This window comes from Arvicola amphibius, chromosome 4 (assembly GCF_903992535.2).
Source record: "Arvicola amphibius chromosome 4, mArvAmp1.2, whole genome shotgun sequence".
Lineage (NCBI taxonomy): Eukaryota > Metazoa > Chordata > Mammalia > Rodentia > Cricetidae > Arvicola > Arvicola amphibius.
In genome coordinates, this window is record NC_052050.1 from 2,022,351 (window position 1) to 2,039,992 (window position 17,642).

The window sequence follows — 17,642 nt, forward strand, 5'->3', positions numbered from 1 at the left end:
AGACAACAGGTTGTCCCCGGGAGCACTCTGAGCAGAGTTGGGAGGGGAGCAGGACAGGGTACCTGGAAGAAAGCTGCTTTTTGTGAGAACAGGTGTAAACGTATGTTCTAGGTTGCCATGGTTTTGAAAACCTCTTTTGCAATATTCAGAGAAAGGGGCTAAAGAGATTGCTGTTCTTTGGTTGAAATGAAAGAAGAAACTGGCTTTAAATAGGCAAGGGTTGCCAGTAACGGGATTCTGCAAGTTATGAATCTTAATCACGATGTGAGCTCTGAGGTCTCCATGTGCATGTGTGCAGCACCACACTAAACAGGGGCAAGGCTGGCAGGGAGGAAGGTAACTGTTTTATTTCCTTCCTACACTCTACTCACTTGGAAACTTCCCCCTCATGTGTATCCGTGTACCGTGGGTGTACCTGGTGCCTGCAGTGGCCAGAAGAGGGTATTAGATCCCCTGGAACTGGAGCTACAGACAGCTACAAGCCACTGTGTGGGTGCTGGGAATCAACCCGGGTCCTCTGCAAGAGCAGCCAGTGCTCTTAACTGCTGAGCCGTCTCTCTAGCTGCACTGCTAGGCAATTTTCCAAGATTTGAATTGATATATAGATAAAACTTTTTACACACACACACACACACACACACACACACACACACACCCCAGTGTGAGGTGTTACCACACAGATACCAACTTCTGAGAGGGTAGGTGGCTCTATAGGAGCTGCTCTGTACCATCTGTTATGGCTCCCAACAAAACAGGATTCCTTAACCCTTCTATCTCCAAGATCAAACTGAAGGCAAAGCTGCTATTCACTTATCAGAGAGCAAGAGGCAGGCTGAGCTGCCCCATAACAGGGCCAGGGCTCTTAGCCCTTGAGCCTGAGGAAGATTCCAGGGCCCCAGGCTACGCTGTGCATGTCACATAGGGTCTCAGCAAGATGAAGTACAAGAGAAATGTGGTCTGCTTAGGGCTTACAATTCAATTCCACAGTCTGAGAATAAGCACAGGTGCACAGCAAGAAAACTCAGTAGCTAATTCTCATTTCCTTTGTGACGTCAGTAAAGTCCAGATGTTACCATTCGTGGCAGAATGAGAACAATGGCCATTAAACCCCAATTTCTAGGCAGTGAAGGGTCAAGCTGCTAGGCTTGGTGGAGTTTTAGAAGGTGGGCATTGAGGTAGCTTCAGGGTGAGTGACACCCTCTACTCTGACTTCCCACTGCTTACTGTGAGGCTGCCCTGGGCACTAGGGGCAGAGAATAGCACCGTTGGCTTTGCCCACCAGAAACCTGGTGCACCCCACTTCATCTTTTGCTGGAGGGATGTCTTATCTGAGAGCCAGGGAGAAATGCAAAGAAGGCAGATGGACTTGTCTGGCAGCTTTCCTGCCCAACAAAGCCAGCAAGCTCACAGATCCCTGGACCAGCCTGTAAAATATTCCACTGCAAAATGTTCTCCTGACTTCTTCAAGCTCCAGACAATTCCTATTCTTTTGCATCCAATGGAGACCAAATAAAGACCTGTGCTGCTTTGGGGTGGACCAAACCCTGGCCACGGGAAGCAGGGTGGGGAGGGGCTCACCTATGAGGGAGTTGAGTGCTGAGTAGGAGCTCACACGCCGCATCTTGTCGATGGTCTCAAAGGACAGGATGTACTCCTCGTTCTCGGGGCTTCCCAAGGTGCTGCTGGCGCTACTGCTGGTGCTGAGGTTCCCAGGGGAGAAGGCCACTGAGCTGCCTGCTGGCCAGGATATGACAGGCAATAGGTCAGGGTCTTACAGTTAATGGGCTGTCTGACTGAAACGTGGGCTTTCTTCACACGGGGCACATGCACACACACACACACACCAGGCATGCTAATGGACATGTGTGTGCACCAGCTGGTGGCCTCCCTTCCCTGGAACAGCTCCTGAACAGTCAAGCCCTGGCACAACTGTAAAGTCTGTATTGTGACCCTGACTGTCTTGGTGCTGAGCCAGGTCTTTGCTATGCCCATATCTGGAAGGAAGTTTCTGACTCAGGAACAGTTGGCCAGTTGTCATGGTGGCACACAGAACATCGGGGCCCATGTTCTGAAGGGCAGGGCCAAGGAGCACAGTAGCATCTTAAGAGTAATGTCTGTTAGAGCACGCTGAACCTTCCCACCCCAAATACTGGTTTCTGGCATCTTACACTCTTCTGTCAAGCTCAGATTCTGCAAGGACTTGTTCAGGTTCCTAGCTGTGGTGACGGCTCGGATATTGCCATACGAGCTCACTGAACGGAGTCTGGGGGTGCACGGGCTGTCTCGAACTGGGGTCAAGCTCCCGCCCTCTAGGAAAGAGAAAGAAAAGAGTTAGCAATAAGTTTCAGGATTGGGGCCATGTGGATGCCAGCAGCCATGGCAATAGGAACAGCTGGTGTTACTGGTACAAGACTGAGTGTATAAGAGCGTTCATGACACTCTCCTGACGTGCAGGACTCAGTGGGACAAAGGTACTATTAGTAGCCATGTAAGGATTAGATCACAAGACAGCACGGGCCAGAAGGGCAGTAGTAGCTGTGAGGCCATTCCAGGTATTTGGTGGCCTAGGCAGCATCACAGTGACGCCCAGTGCCCTGGCTGGAAGGAAGAAGGCTTGCCATTGCTCACGATCTCGGCTGTGATCTGGAGGGAGGGTGATGAAGAGGAACGTGGAAGATGACTGCATCCTCCAGCGAAAAGGACAAGTGAGCTTCCCAACGTGACTCACGGAAACTGAAGCCAACAACAACGTGATGCAGTTACTCATCACAGGAAGACGGCTAATGTTCTTTTCAGCATGCCCCACGGCAGAGGTTGCCATCTTCCAAGATGTCCCCAAATTTAAATTCTAAGAAGGGTAAGAGGGTCGGCACGGCCCTTTCCCGGCACCTGTGTTCTTCCCAAGGCCCGAGACAACACGAGGACCAGGGACCACCCAAGCAGTACCAGAAAGCCATGTTCAGACTTGGCCCAACCCAGACCACTGACAGATTTGGTAAAGGCCAGGAAGCAGGTCCTGGGCTCCCTGTGAGCTATACCTGTGGCTGCGGGAGAAGGCAAAGGGTAGTTCTTTTCCTCTTCCATGAACTGCAGGGCCACAGTGCAGAAATTGCTCTCATATTGAACTACAAGGTGACTCAGAGCCACCACCAGCTCCTGTTGAGAGGGAGAAGGGACAATCATGTCTATGGAACCTGGCGGGACAGCAGGTCTGAAGCTGACCCTAATGTGACTCTGGGAAATGAGGGTCAGGGCAAGGCTCACTCAGCATCACGACCAGAAGGGGAAGTAGAGGAAGCCTGGGGCTGTGAAGGCAGCAGGCCAGTGGCTGTCAAGTGGTGCCCCCAGATGCCAGGCACACTTGCCCCAGTCTGTTCACTCATTGCTAGGCAGGAATTACCAACCCAAGGCTTTCTGAAGCCACAGTGTGAACTCCACACCCATGATGGATTTAAAATCAGGCTTGTGACTCTGGCCAAAACTGCCATTTTTGATCCCGCTCCAGGGACTGGTAGGCACAGCTGACTAGCAGAAGCATTCTTTACAGAAAGCAAGAAGCTTCCTCAGCTATAGTAGGTCCCAGCCCTGTGAGGGAACGAGAAAAGTCCTTGAATTAAAACATGACACCTAGGCCTACATGCTGGAGTCTGGGGAGACAGGATTTACATGTAGTTTATGATGGTTTAGCACCACAACTTAAATGCTTAGAGACTGAGAGTCAAAAGGAAATGAAACGGATGCACACTTGTGGACGCGAGCACCACTCTGTAGAGAGAAAGATGCTTGCAGAGAACCGAGGTCTGTCGGAGAGACCCTTGAGGCTGCTCTGAGCTGACCAGCGGGCTGCAGACAGGGCTGCCAGGTCCCTTGGGTGTTCTCTCTCTCACTTCTTTGCTATCCATCTCTGCTAGTTCCACACTGGTTTTTCCAATAGCTCATCGTGCTGTGTATGTCCTCCAAAGCTCGGCTCACCACAAGACGTGATGCCGAGCTGCTCTGCACTCAGACCCACTACAGTTTCTCGGTTGTGCCCAGGGACCCGTAGGTCACGTTGCTCAGGACAGAGGCTTGGCGTTGCCCCTTCCACATAATCAGATGCTGAGGCAGGCAGATCTCTGAGTTCAAGGCTAGCCTGGTCTACAAAGTGAGTTCCAAGAAAGCCAAGGCTACACAAAAAAAACCCTGTCTCAAAAACAAAAAAACAAAAAAAAAACAAAAAAAAAAAAACAAAAGGAAAGAAATGCTGAGCACGAAGCCCAGTGGCTCTCATGGACAACAGGCGCCCATGGTCACCGCGGGCAGTTTGCTCGCCTGTCCATCTCATATATACGTATGCTCTGAGAGCAGCTGCCAGGTTCACCAGGTCAGGAAGTCAGAGCATTTCCCTCAAAGGCCCTCGCTGGCTCGGGAGGATGTGGAACATCTTTTTATGGAGGTGTGAACCTTGGGGAGCAGAGAAGACAGACTTTTCTGTAGGTGAGTGGGAGGTGGAACAGGGGACACACTGCACAGACCTGTCTCTGTTCTGCAGAGACCCAATGCCACGTGCCGGTGCCCGGGTGAGGAGAAGGCTGCTGTGTGAAGACTGGAGACCTGGTCAGCTCAGTGCCCTCAGGGGAACAGACATGAGCAATGAGGGCACACTCTGAAAAGATCAACTAGCACACCCAGGTAGATTTGAGGCCCTCTGGGCTGGCTCAGCTCGTAGGCCCCTGCTTCAGCTACTGAGCTGGCACCCACATACCTTTCGGACCATGGGGCTCCCATCATTGATCAGCTGGGCCAGCATCATGGCCACGTTGTGGTCGATGGTGGTAGAGTGGTCGGTCCTCTCAGCAGAGTTTCCCACAAAGGTGCCAAGGGCAAACACAGCCGCACATCGGACCTGCAGGGCAGGAGACAGGCAATCAGTCACACCCATGGCTGGTCTATCTGCCATCTGCATTTCTGCTGAGGCTGTCTGCAAGCTGATTCAATTCAGTTCACATAAGTTTAGCTCAATTCAATTTCACAGACACTTACCGTACGATGCTCCGCAGCAAAAGCTATACTGGTATTGATACGCAGGAAGGGTGTGTGTGTGCAGCCCAGGAGCCAAAGGCTGAGGCAGCATAGCCCCAGCTCAGGGATGACCAGGCTGTGGGGGAGGGAACAGTTTCCTCTGGAGTCTGCAGACTGGCGTGCACAGTGGACTTTTGATTACAGAGTTGAAGGAGACAGAGATGTTCTGGAGAAGACTGGCCCAGAGCCGATGTGGGGAAGGTAGGCTGGACTAAGCCACGGAGGGGAGGTTGTGGCAAGTGGAGAATATGTGGGTCCATTTTGAGACAGAGAAGCTAACTAGAAACCAGAAAGGGTAAAGTCCCCAGGGGACAGAGGCAGTGAGGGAAACAATACCGGGCTGGCCATGGTACCCAGGGACCTCAGCTCAGCTCAGAACCTAAGGTCACATGAAAAGAAGCTAACCTTGGAGAGACAAGAGTCCTCCTCTTTCCATCCTGCACAGGGCTGGAGGAATCCCAGCTCGACCATGAGCAGACCATCTTGGCCTCTCCAGAAGAGAAAGACGGCCGTGGAACAGTCAGTGGTGTGAGACGGAGAGTGAGAAGGGCACAGGCCGCACGAGGAAGGCACATGGCTCTCAGGCCCCAGGCGAGGAGCCACTGCCATCTCCAGAGATAGGGTGTGGCTGCTTTAGTCTCTGCACCCCCAAATCCTTACAGTCTGCATTATGACTCACACAGGTAGCGGCTGAATCTCAGAGGTGCAAGTCCCGGTCTTCCACTTCAGAATAAACACCATGACACTAAGAGAAACTCACTAGACCTTTTCAATGCAGATGTGGGTGGACATGGGAACTGCCTTGTGTCTTGGGGCCTGGTGACAGTGGTTTATTCAAAGCTTTCTTTCTCATGGATGCCTGTCAGCAGTTATGAAGGTACTGAGCAGCTGGAGGTGGTCTTGGTGGCTCACATAGTCAATATTGCTCTTTTGTGGCTGTGCATTCTTGGGGCTGTCCCCAACAGACCCCTATCCTTTAGCTAGGACATCCAGATGTGGAGACAGAAGGGGGCCTCTTGCTATGGTATGAGCTTCCTCCCTGGACAATTTCAAGATTTCCTGTCAAGTTCATTTTAGGTTTTTCTGCAAAGAAATAATTCTTCCTCTTGGGGTAACTACAGAGAGGTTGAGATCTAACTTTCTCAGGGTTCTCCAAGGCCACAAGAGGGCCTGAGACAAGACAGATGTCCCTGGCATGTTTGGGGATAGATGACACTGATTTCTTAAGGAGTTAGCCAAAACCTGACGTGATATGTACACTGAGCAGTTCAGTATTGCCCTTTAAGCTACAGCCAGGCTGCACTGTCATCCTAGTGGACAGTCCTTCATGGCTGCTTCTTGGACCCTTCGCTTATTAACAAATACACAGTGACTGGTCTACAAGAGCTAGTTCCAGGATAGGCTTCAAAGCTACAGAGAAACCCTGTCTCGAAAAACCAAAAAAAAAAAAAAAAAAAAAAAAAAAAAAAAAAAAAAAAAAAACAAAAAAAAAAAAAAAAAACAAAAAAACAAAAACAAATACACAGTGATCATTTCTGAAAACTATAGCAGGGTCTCCTATTCCCCACGGGATCCAAACAGCCTATAACTTGGTCTCCCTTCCACAAAAATGTCTTTTTTACCTGTATGATATATATTCTACTGACCCGGGGTGACGTCCTACCCTCCCAGAATGAACTACCTGGGTCTGCCACAGACAACTGTGCTCCCAGGAAAGGGCCAGGCCAGAAACACACAGGACATGGGAGGCAACATGCCACGCGCATCAGCAATTCAGGGAAAAGAACCAGATGCTCAGCTTTGTGATTAGTCGGAAGCAAGCCAGAGGGAAGTTCCAGACCAGATGCCCCATCCCAAAGATCTCCACTTGCTGCCCTAACCAGGGATTAGCCACATTTCCCTCGCTATTCTGCATGGCATCAGAGCCCCTCTGCTTCCTTCTCCCTGTGCTTTCTTAGCTGAGAAGCCAAGGCCCTGACAAGGCCTCACTATTTCCTGGGCCTCCATGGCTCCAAGCAATACTTCTGCACAGCAGCTGCCTGCCGTGGGTCTCTCCTCCCTCAGCAGAGAGGTCCTCACTCTGCTTATTTTGCTGATCTAGTCATATGGGCACAGCAGAAGTACCAGTCTCGAGTCGCCCTGTGGGATGGCCCATGTCCACTGTGGTCTCCCTGCTGCGTGACAAAGCACGCAGGCTGCCAGGACCTCACAGCTGTGTGCTGGAAGGCAACAGCATTTTTGGCTCATGGAGCAGATGGATTAACAAGCAGTTGCATTCGACCTGCCCGAGGACCCGTCTGGTTTTCCACCTGCTGAATGTGAAGCCCGGTTTCGAGTGACAAAACCCGGGTGTGCACCCAGCCTGTTCTGAAGGCAGGAGGCACAGGAGCTTACGCCGCTCCTGAGCTGGGCCGTCTTCTCAACGGCGCTCGGCTGCACTGATTCCCGTCTCAGACACGGCGTTCCACAGTGGGGCACAGCACCAGCCCTCTAGTCTCCACTGTGTTTGAGCCTACAGATGGCTTAAGCTGAGCAGTTCCCAGGGGGCCTAGCCGACCCCAGGCGAGGAATAACTGTGCTCCCCTGGTGACTGTGATCAGGGGAGGCTTAGGACAACTCATGGCCACCTCTGTAAGGTACATGGGTCTGCCTCTGCTAGCCTTGACCCTCCTCCAGCTTTTCGGGTCCTTGCATTCTCAAAATCATGTTCTCTGAATTTTTATGCCTGGTGTCCTTAAACCCTTTTGAGAACAACTTGGAAAATGAGTAAATGCACTTCCCTGAGCACCCTTCCAGGAAGCTTGGACATGGGGCTGTGGGATGAGTGGCCTAGAACAACGCCAGCACCAGGCTGCTAAGTTCACACCTCACCCTCAGATGTGGAGACACTTGTAGGAGCCAGGGCACAGATACCTGCACCTGGGACCCTTATAGGCTCTAAGCTGGCTCAGCAAGCAAGGAGGTGGGTGGGTGCCCACTGGGGCTGGAGAGTCCAGAACATATTGGACACGGGACTGGCAGCAGACGGTCTTGGTCTGTAGGGAAAAGGCAGTGCCAATACCTTCTCTAGCCTGCGCCAAACCATGAGGCACAAGGCCCTGACTGGTATGTCTGTTTGTCTGTTTCTCTGCCTCTCTGTTGAGTGATAACCTGGCCCAGTCCCACAGGATGTGCAGTACAGAATGGTTCAGGTTTGTTTCTTAGACCTAGGTGAGGCTGAGCCAGCCTGCAGATACCCTACTGCATACAGAGTTGGCTCACTATGAATGAAAAGTTAAATGTGTGACTTTGTAGCAAGGTCTCAATATCCTATCTTGGGGACTTGTGCATGGCCCTGAGATCCGGGTGCAGTTATGTTCACATAAGGACAGGCTTCTACACACGGGTCCTACATGATCTCTTTACAAACAGAACCCTGGAGGACTAGGTGTAGAGCACGTATCGTTCGTACTTTGACCCAACTTGGAAGCTACTTTTCTCAAGGACAGCTCACCTCAGGGATGGGGTCGGAGAGGAGGCTGTAGAGCTTCTCATGAGCACTGTCTCTCACCCCACACCACCTCGCAGAGTCGAAATTCTGCCAGATCCTTCCCAGGCAAATGGCCACCCACTGGCGTAGCAAGGGGTGTGGGTCACTGAGTTGCTCCAGGCAGATGGCGATCAGGTTCCCCTGCAGGCAGGCTTCCTGGACACAGGACACAGAGAAGTGGTAATCAGCCCTCGTACCCAGGGCTGGGGCTCAACCACACCACACTACACTGTCTCATTCAGATTAAAGAAAGGGCCAGACCCCTGCGCCAGAATACGTTTGAGACAAGTCACTTTTCTTCCATTCCTGGAGCTCAGGGGGGCTGGAGATGCTATGACACTTACTTGCCCTGTTGTGTAGCTGTTGACGATTACAGCAAGAATGAAGGCCGTCATGGTCCTATGTTCAGCCTGGAAAACAAAATGTGCCATTGTTGTGCCCCTTCCCAGACTCACCTGTCTCCAAGGACTGTGCACCTGCCGTCTTCAGCATGCACTGGCCTTTGTGCTGAAGCATTCTCAGAGGTCTGCATGCACAGACTGGCTTCTCCCTGGGAAGCTAATGCCCCCAGAACACACCCAGGTCGTTCTACTGTCCTGTGTCACAGCAGTCACCATGGTTGGTGGTGCTGATTGGTCTGAAAGGTCCATCATCATGTTCTCCACTCTTCTGGTTTTGCAGGACTGGGTTTCTTTGTGTAACAACTCTGGCTGTCCTGAAGTTCACTCTGTAGGCCAGGCTGGCCTTGAACACATAGAGATCCGCCTGCCTCTGCCTCCCGAGTGCTGGGATTAAAGGTGTGCGCCACCACACCTGGCTGAATGTAGCAATCTTTGCTTCAATTCTGGTCTCCTACTGGACAGATCAATAGCCCGTAGGACTTCTTCATGGTGCCTCACCTTTTCCACACACACATCGAGAGTCTAATCCTGAATTCCTCTGGGACTGCTGCCAGGCTCTTGGAGTATCTTCAACCCAACATCCCTTCTTACCTCTAGCCCTTCTAATTAATGGTTACCTTGGCAACACCAGCATTCTGGCCATTGCCCTTGCTTGTTGCTGCTTTTCCTATGGCAACGTCTACTGAGTTCACTGTAACAGAGACCAGGTCACTACCTTCCAGGTGCTAGCAGTGCAAAGCCGTCATTCTTTGTCATAACGTGTCTGTACTTCCCCTTCTGCATAGCAGTATAACTCAGCAGGGAACTCCGTGCGGCAGTTGCTGGAAGGGCCACATGCAATCCTTTGCCATCACTGCAGCTGCTGTCTGTCCTTTCTGGGTTCTGGCGGCTTTGGGGGTTTTCCTTATGCTCCTGGTACTCGTTACTTTGACTGTGCTGTGTCTGTGAATTTATTTCTACTCCATCGTCCCAGGGCTCGCTGTGCATTTCTTTCTTCAGGTCTCCAAGCTCCAGTCTGTTCGGACACTGCCCTCCTTCCCCCTGCAGCACTCTGGGATGACGTCAGCAACAGCGGGGGGGGGGGGGGGAGGGCCCTCACCCACGCCCATTTCATGCCTTTGCCTTTTTCTCTCCTGGTGGTGCCTGCCCTGAGTCATCACCCCCAGTGTTTTCTCCCGGGGGAGGGGCTCTTCTCTGTGCTTCCCCAAGATCTGCCTGTTTATTTAAGGACAGGTAAAGGCAGTGTTTTCTTGAAGCAGCAGAAAGCTGTTTCTGAAGAAAACAAAGTGGCTGATGGGCATGAGTAAAGAAACTGCCCTATCCAGCCATCCCCAGCGTCCTTCCCCTTCCCTGAAGTCCTCAGCTCTGTGCTGGGGGTCAGTTAAAACAGCCAGAGGAAGAATTCAGACACAAAAGTTCCTCTCAGAAGCAGCACCTGAGCGCAAATGTGGCGCTGCATTCAGACACGCTGGGAAGAGAGTGCATGAAGGAGAGACTGTGGACGGCTGCTCTGTCTACATGGCTGTGCTGAGCAGCTGGAGGGAGGCTAAAGAAACTGATAGTAAAATATCACGAGAAAACTACTTATGTCCTATCCAGCTATCTATTTTTAAACAATTTAATAAAAAGTATGTATAAAATTCAAACTTTCAAACAATCTCTTCCTTCCTTCAGAAAAACAATGTCAGCATCTTGTCCTATTAAGGGACCTCCAGGGCATCTGAGGCACCATATCACAGACATAACAGGTATTCATCCATCTGTCCGTCTATTCAGGATGCAGGCTCTAGGTAATGGAGATGCCACTACTGGGCAGAGACCAACTGTCGCAGGAAGACCACATTTTCACTTCAGGCAGGAGGAAATGGAGCAGTGTGCAGTGTGTGCACTAAGTGGCCATTCATGTGTAACCGTGTAGAGCACCTCTCTACCTGGCCCTCAGAGAGGAACTGTAACCCACAGTGTGTGAGCGGAGACAACCCCTGCTGTCTGAGAGGAGTATGGCTCAGTCCTTACTGGCATGTATGGGTCCGCCAAGACGGAAAGGAAGTACTTGTGACCGTTGTCCTTCACGAGGTCAGCCTGGCACGACTGCAGGGAAAAGGAGACAGAAGAGAGGCCGTGAGTACAGGACTGGCGGGATGTGTCATGGCGTCTTACGAAGCAGGGCGTGCAAACACGCTGGGAAGACATTACTATGTTCCTTTCCATGCAACTTCAGTTTCACTCGGGAAAAGCTCTGACTGTGTTGTGCCTGTGTCACAAGACTCCAAACAAGACCACCACAGAGCCGGTCTCTGATGCAAACACGCCCGACCGAGCTAGGTCCACGGGTGGAGGAGAGCGGCGTTGAGTTTGGAAAGGGAAAACCTGACTGCTATGGTGAGGCTGAGGCGCGTGGTGAGTCGCTGTCACCAGCCATGTGGTAAGTGGCTGTCATCAATCATATCCTCATCAGTCACACCCAGGGAGGAGTTCAACTTGCTTTGGGAACTTGGGGGAACTTGGAGAACTATGGGGGTCATGGAGAGGGCCTAAGAGGGGTGATTTTAGTTTAGTTCAAATTTGACCTTCACAGTTGTTGCCCTTGGGGAAAAGGCTGGACTCCTACGATTCTCAGAAGGAAGCAAACCACCACCCTGAAAAGCACCTCCTGGTACTGGCTGCTGGTGGCTGCTTTAGGGCTGTGCTCTGCACCCTGTCCTCCTCCCTCTGCGTTCAGTCCAGACTCCTTTCCCCCAGACTTCTGCTTCTGCCCAGGTTCACCAGCCTGGCAGAAATGAAGATATTTTGGCAGTTTTTATTTTTCTATTTTTATGTATTTGAGTGTCTCATTTGCACAATTGATTTTAAGAATGGATGAGTGTGCAACACATGCAGGTAACAGAGATGGACGCCCACTTGGAGCTCTTGGTCTTTTAGGTTCTAGTTTTGCTGAGATCCTTTGTCTCAGACTCCCCCTGCCTGGCCTCAGACCCCTTCCTCTCAGGTTCACCTCCCGTCAGGGCATGCCTGCCTTCTTTCCTTCCTGACTGCCCTCTTCCTCTCCTGTCTCAGACTTTTCCTCTCAAGTTTCTCTGCTTCATCTCAGGTTCCCCTCCTCTTGCTTTCCACATGAGGATACTCGACAGCAGTCGTTTTTGTAGTGCAGGAACCTGCTGAAGCTTTTGGGGTTTCTGTTGGATTCATGCCATACAATACGTTAATGGAGCCTCCTAGAGACCCCCAATCCTAAGCAAAGAAAGAGCTCTAAGACTCAAGGACTAACGTAAGAAGCCACCGGTTATGCAGTCTTTTCTAACTCGGCTACTCCTTCCTGCGAACACAATTCCATCTGTGTGGTCACCGCGTGCTGCACACTCGAGCCTCCCCCTCCACAATGGCTCTGTTCTAGAGACACAGTCAGTCAAGCCCTGCGGCCTGCTGCTGGGGCAGACAATGGTACCTGCTGCCAGCACCTGAGAAGCCACAGGAAGCAGGAGGGGGATGCTTCCTGGAGGGCAGTCAAGCAGAATTAAGGAGGAGAAAGGGAAAGGGAAAGATGGGGAAGGAGGAGAAATAGAAGGGGAACTAAGGACAGTCCTAGAATGTGAGTAAGAAGAGGTAGGAGACCAGGTGACAGGAGGCACTGAAGAGCCAGCAGAAGCTGAGCAAAGGACAGTGTAGCCAGATTACAGGTCCAAGGTCAGCGGTCAGCAACACTGTTAATACTGATAACCTGACAGGACTTACAGCTATATATGTACAAGCCTCTGGGCAGGTCTTCAAGGGAGTTCACAGTTGGGCCAACTGAGGTAGGAAGACCCTTGTGGGGCCACCATGGACTGGGGTCCTGGGGCTCCCCTAATGCGTGTGGGGCCACTCCACGTACTGGGGTCCTGGAGCTCCCCTAATGCATGTGGGACCACTCCATGGACTGGGGTCCTGGGTCACATAAGAGGGACGTGAACTCAACAGCAGCACTTTCTGCCCCTTTCTCTGCTTCCTGACTGCTCCTGCTGCCACGACCACCCCGCCACCACAGACGGTGCCTTTGAACCTGAGCCCAAATAACCCCTCCCTCCTGTATGCTCGCGGCCTGTATTTCATCACAGCGGCAAAGAAAGCAACAGATACAGACTATATTGGTTGGGGCAGAGGTGGGACCAAGCGCAGCACAGACAGAAGGATGGATGGGGACTTCCCAGAGACTTAAAAAATGCACTGAAGGGGACGGGAGGGCAGGGGTGCACCATGGGAAGGTGCTGCACTGGAGATGCAGATGCAGGCAGAACTGCTAGGGAAGGCAAACACAGAAGCCTGGAGCTCCAGCAGAGCTGATGTCATATGGGTACTGGTGGCGCAAAAGCCCCTCAAGGTGAGTAAGGCTGCCGAGGCCTTAGCAGTTCATGGCATGGGTGTGGCCACCACGGGAACTGTGGAGGGCATGGCCTCGGTTCTGAAGCTGACCCTAGTTCTCACTAGGCTGGTTGATTTGGGGGTTCGGGTTCTTCATGGAAACGACATGATCTGGACTTAGACATTCAGAAGTTGAGGAGGATGTTGTGGGAGGCACCAGCAGTAAGAAAGAAGAGATGGAATGGTTTTAGGTCAGGCTCTGCATCCTCTCAGTAAGGCCCAGCTTACTTAGAATTCTGTGCTTGGGTGACGCAAAATGAAATAGTTCAGAGTCGTGTGGCCCAGGATTGTAGGGTAATCCACGGAGGTGATGTGGGAGGCCCCTCTGTATGCTGTGAATGTTTTTGTACCATTGGTTAATAAAAAAGCTGCTTCAGCCTATGGCAGGGCAGAATATAGCCAGGCTGGAAGAGATATAGAGAGAGTAGGTGGAGTCAAAGGGATGCCCATGTGGCTGCCACCACGTAGCTGCCACAAAAGAAGGACACGCCGGAACCTTAGGAACCTTACCGGCAGGCCACAGCCCCGTGGTGATACACGTGGTGATAGAATAATAGATATGGGTTAATTTAAGATATGAGTGAGTCAGCAATATGCTTAATACAGTCTCTGTGTGGTTATCCAGGTCTGGACGGCCGGGATATGAAGCACACGGCATTCGTATACACGAAGAGAGACGGTCAGGTCTCCTGGAACCTGTGCCCAGGGTGATGGGCCACCTTCTCACCCACTCCCAAAAGCTGTTCTAGGCTCAGAGGCCCTAAAGGAACCCAGACTGGAGCTTATGAACTGAGGATAAAAACAAGGATGCCATGGGCTGCTTTAGGGCCCTCCTGACTTTCCAGAGCAGCCCTGGTCCTGAGCCCTTCTCAGAGTCAGGGGCCCATGCACACGGGCTCTGCTGGGTGCTCTGTGTGAACGCCGCATGACCCTCCCTTGTCGGGGGTGCAGGAGAATTCCTCCCGGTGGTGTGGTGATGATGGCCATGAGTGAGTCCGGCAGACGGACACTGGCCTGGCTGAGCTGCAGGCTATGACCCCAGCTGCGGCTCATCAAGTCACACACCCTGCACAGACGTCCCAGCTCTAACGGAGGCCTTTAACAAACAAGCTGGAAGTCTGGACCCGCCATCCTTATACAGACCAGGAGACTGCCCGTGTCTGCAGCAGCAGCAGCAGCAGCAGCAGCAGCAGCGGTGGTGGTGGCGCAGTTCAGGGAGGAGAGACACCTTCCTTTGTTTTCACATCAGAGCTCTGACAAGTCAAATCAAAGCCCACACGTTTACAGGAAGCTCCTTAAGCTCAGCTCATCTGAGAGTAATAAACTGTCATTAATTCATATCCTACTAATTCTGAGTGCGAGCCTCCAAGTCAGGAGATCTGAAAGGATCACTTTAATAAGCCTTCAAAAGTGGAGTCTGGCGATTATGAGGCATATATTAAAAGATTTCTGTTTTGATAAGCTTGTCACGCCACTGCAGTAATGGCTGCTCTTCGCACGTCTGCTCTCCCTGCCAGCGCTCACGGGCGTCACATGTATATTGGTTTCCACTGCATGGAGGGCGTCCCTCCCCCAGCAGCTCCACTTGCTAAGGGAGAGGAGCAAATCCTTTAACCTCTTTTCTCTTTATGAGTCCTGGGCCAGCAGCCTCCCTGAGTTGGAAAGAAAGCAAGGCTACAGCCTAGAAGGGCAGGAGAGTCAGTGACAACTCACACTTCTGTGGAGGATGTGGGCACTCTGGAAGCCCAGACTCTGCTCAGCAGTGCCTTCCCCACAAGAGGAGCAGTGGTAACTTACTAAGGCTAGAGTAAGAAGGAGGGGGAGAAGGGGAAGCAGGAAAATGAGCTTTTCTTGGTGGACTGTCTCTGCCAAAATGCAGCCCACTCCGACCCTGTAAGTCTGTACCTCAGGGGAAAGGAAGGTGGGAGAGAGGGAAGGTGAAGCTGCTGGTCAGACTGTACAGCTGCAGCTGCAGTGGGCACTGCTGAGGGAGCAAGTCCTGGACCAGCTGCGCGAGTGAGTTCCCTTCTCCAGGAGACCTGGCTTTGCTCTCCTTACTGCAGAAGGCTGCAGAGTGTAAGAAGTGGACTCAAGACAGCATTAGCAAGTCTGACAGGGGAGGTGTGGGGCAGCACAGGGGACCCACGGGAGACTGCAAGGCCCGGTGCTTCCCGTGTGACCACAGAGAACTGCAGGGATGCTGGAGGTGACTCAGCCCACAATGCAGTCTCTTCCTTTTGATGAGATGCAGGCATATGACATTTGGAAGGGATGACGTTTCCAGCAAGAGAAAACTGCTGTGGAGAGTGGCCTTGGTGGGCGATTAGCACAGCGCGAGGAAGCTGCAGGGAATCTGGAGACACCTTGGGCACAGCACCAACAGAACTTGGAGACGCAGGAGCACAGTGGGATTTCACTGTTCTTCAGGATGCAGGAGGCCTGAGCTACGCGGTCCCCACAAGCTGAAGGCTCAGCACAGCCTTCCCACAGGCCCAGTGATGTGTCCTGTCACTTTCCAAATGTGGCTGGTTACTTACATACTGAAAACCTGTTAGTGGGACTGTTAGATGCACCTGTGTGTAAGGTAACCCTCAAAAGGAGGGGGGACTACGATGCTGTGCCTAGCATGGATGTGGAAGGCATGTGTTGCGCCCCTTTCTCCGCGCTTTTGTATTTGCACCCCAGGATAAAGTCCATCAAGGTTGAAAAACCAAAATTTTAGCCAATGAAGGCTCCCCTGCCACTATGTGTGCAGTGGTCTTCTGTTTCTCACATGTGCTTTTGTTACAGACACATAAGCAAATATGAATTTACATACTCAGCTAATTTCCCTAAACCAAAAGGTCAATGCCAGGATGCCTGGGTCTTGCTTTTCTTTTTTTCTTTATAAAACTTTTATTGCTACACGATGCAGGACAGGCAAGGAAAATCATGTAACCATTGTAAGGGAAAGGTGTGCTCCCTGAAGCCTCTGCCAGTAGGGAGTCAAGAACTCTGATTGGTTCGCAGCATTTGCTGTGGAGACATCTGTAGCAATGTTAACATGGCAATCGGTCCTGCTGACTGACGGCTAAGCGTTGTTTGGACTTCGGCCTTCCTAGTTGGAAACCCACAGTATGCTAGGAGCCTCACAAGAAACCCCTGCTTACAACAAAAGCTCCACCTTAACTCTCTTGTGCAACCTTGTGACCTATGGTTTTATCTGGCCAGATTACAACCTATCCAAGGCACTCTAGATACCATCCCACTTCTCAAAGATGAAAACAGAGACAAGGAGGCTTCTTAGCAACACTTTGGGTTGTAACTTGGCTACTGCTAAGACACACAGCCAGGACTCTGAGAAGCCCTCTAACAGGTTCTTGTCTTATTAATTCCCTGAGTGCTTTTCTTCCTACTAAACTGGTGCTTAAATAGATACTAAAATTTTTTTAAATAAGCCCCAGCTGTTTCACACTGGGCCCTCCTGAAATCCTTTTCTGTGGCAAAGTCACGGACCTAGCTTTTCTACAGTGAGGTCCCCAGGGGACGCCTTCCTTAGGTTGTCTCATGTGTACCTATAGGGTTATAGTATGATAATCTGACCCCACACCCTTACTTTCCTCATAGAGGGCTCCTTGCTCTTTTTGCAGTCCCTGACAATATCCCTTGCATGCATCGTGACCAGCCTCCTATGCATGCCTGGACTTCCCAGCTGAGCCACCTCTGGTCAAACAAAGCTACAAACAATGAACTTATAGTAAGTCATTTCCTGTGTGGGCTTGCAGAGCTATAGAGTGAATCCCAAGGCAGACCGCCAGATCAAAGGAAAGGGTCTTAGCTCTGCAGTTTAGAGCACTAGGCGCTTTCTGAGGCACAGCATGCTGAGCTGCTTCAACTCTGGTCATTTGATGAGCAAAGAAAAGGTCACTGTGCAGGCAGCCTTGCTGTGCACTCAGAAGAAACAGCAACCTCACATTGTCAACAACCATTTACATCAACTTTTCTTTTTAAAAGACTTATGTATGGGTCATGCTTCATACATGCCTGAACACCATGTGTGTGCAGTGCTTGAGGTTAGAAGAGGGTGTCAGAGCCTCTGTAAGAACATAACCACTGAGCCACCTCTTCAGCCCCTGTACCGAGCTGACAGGGAACTGCTACTTTCAGTTTGACCACTTGCCTTTGGAACTGTTGGTGCATGCATGCACGCGTGTGCGTGCGTGTGTGCGTGCGTGCGTGCGTGTGTGTTACTAGGAGCCCTTTATATTTTAAAT

General features: G+C 51.5%; 1 protein-coding gene across 1 annotated transcript in view; it reads right to left on the minus strand.

Moving 5' to 3' along the window:
* Rptor (regulatory associated protein of MTOR complex 1) overlaps nucleotides 1–17,642 on the minus strand; it is a 294,241-nt gene that overhangs the window by 32,776 nt on the left and 243,823 nt on the right. The window contains 7 exon segments of the mRNA XM_038328288.2: nucleotides 1,579–1,737; nucleotides 2,169–2,309; nucleotides 3,039–3,156; nucleotides 4,745–4,885; nucleotides 8,555–8,746; nucleotides 8,935–9,000; nucleotides 11,008–11,082. Coding sequence (XP_038184216.1) covers nucleotides 1,579–1,737; nucleotides 2,169–2,309; nucleotides 3,039–3,156; nucleotides 4,745–4,885; nucleotides 8,555–8,746; nucleotides 8,935–9,000; nucleotides 11,008–11,082 — 892 coding nt within the window.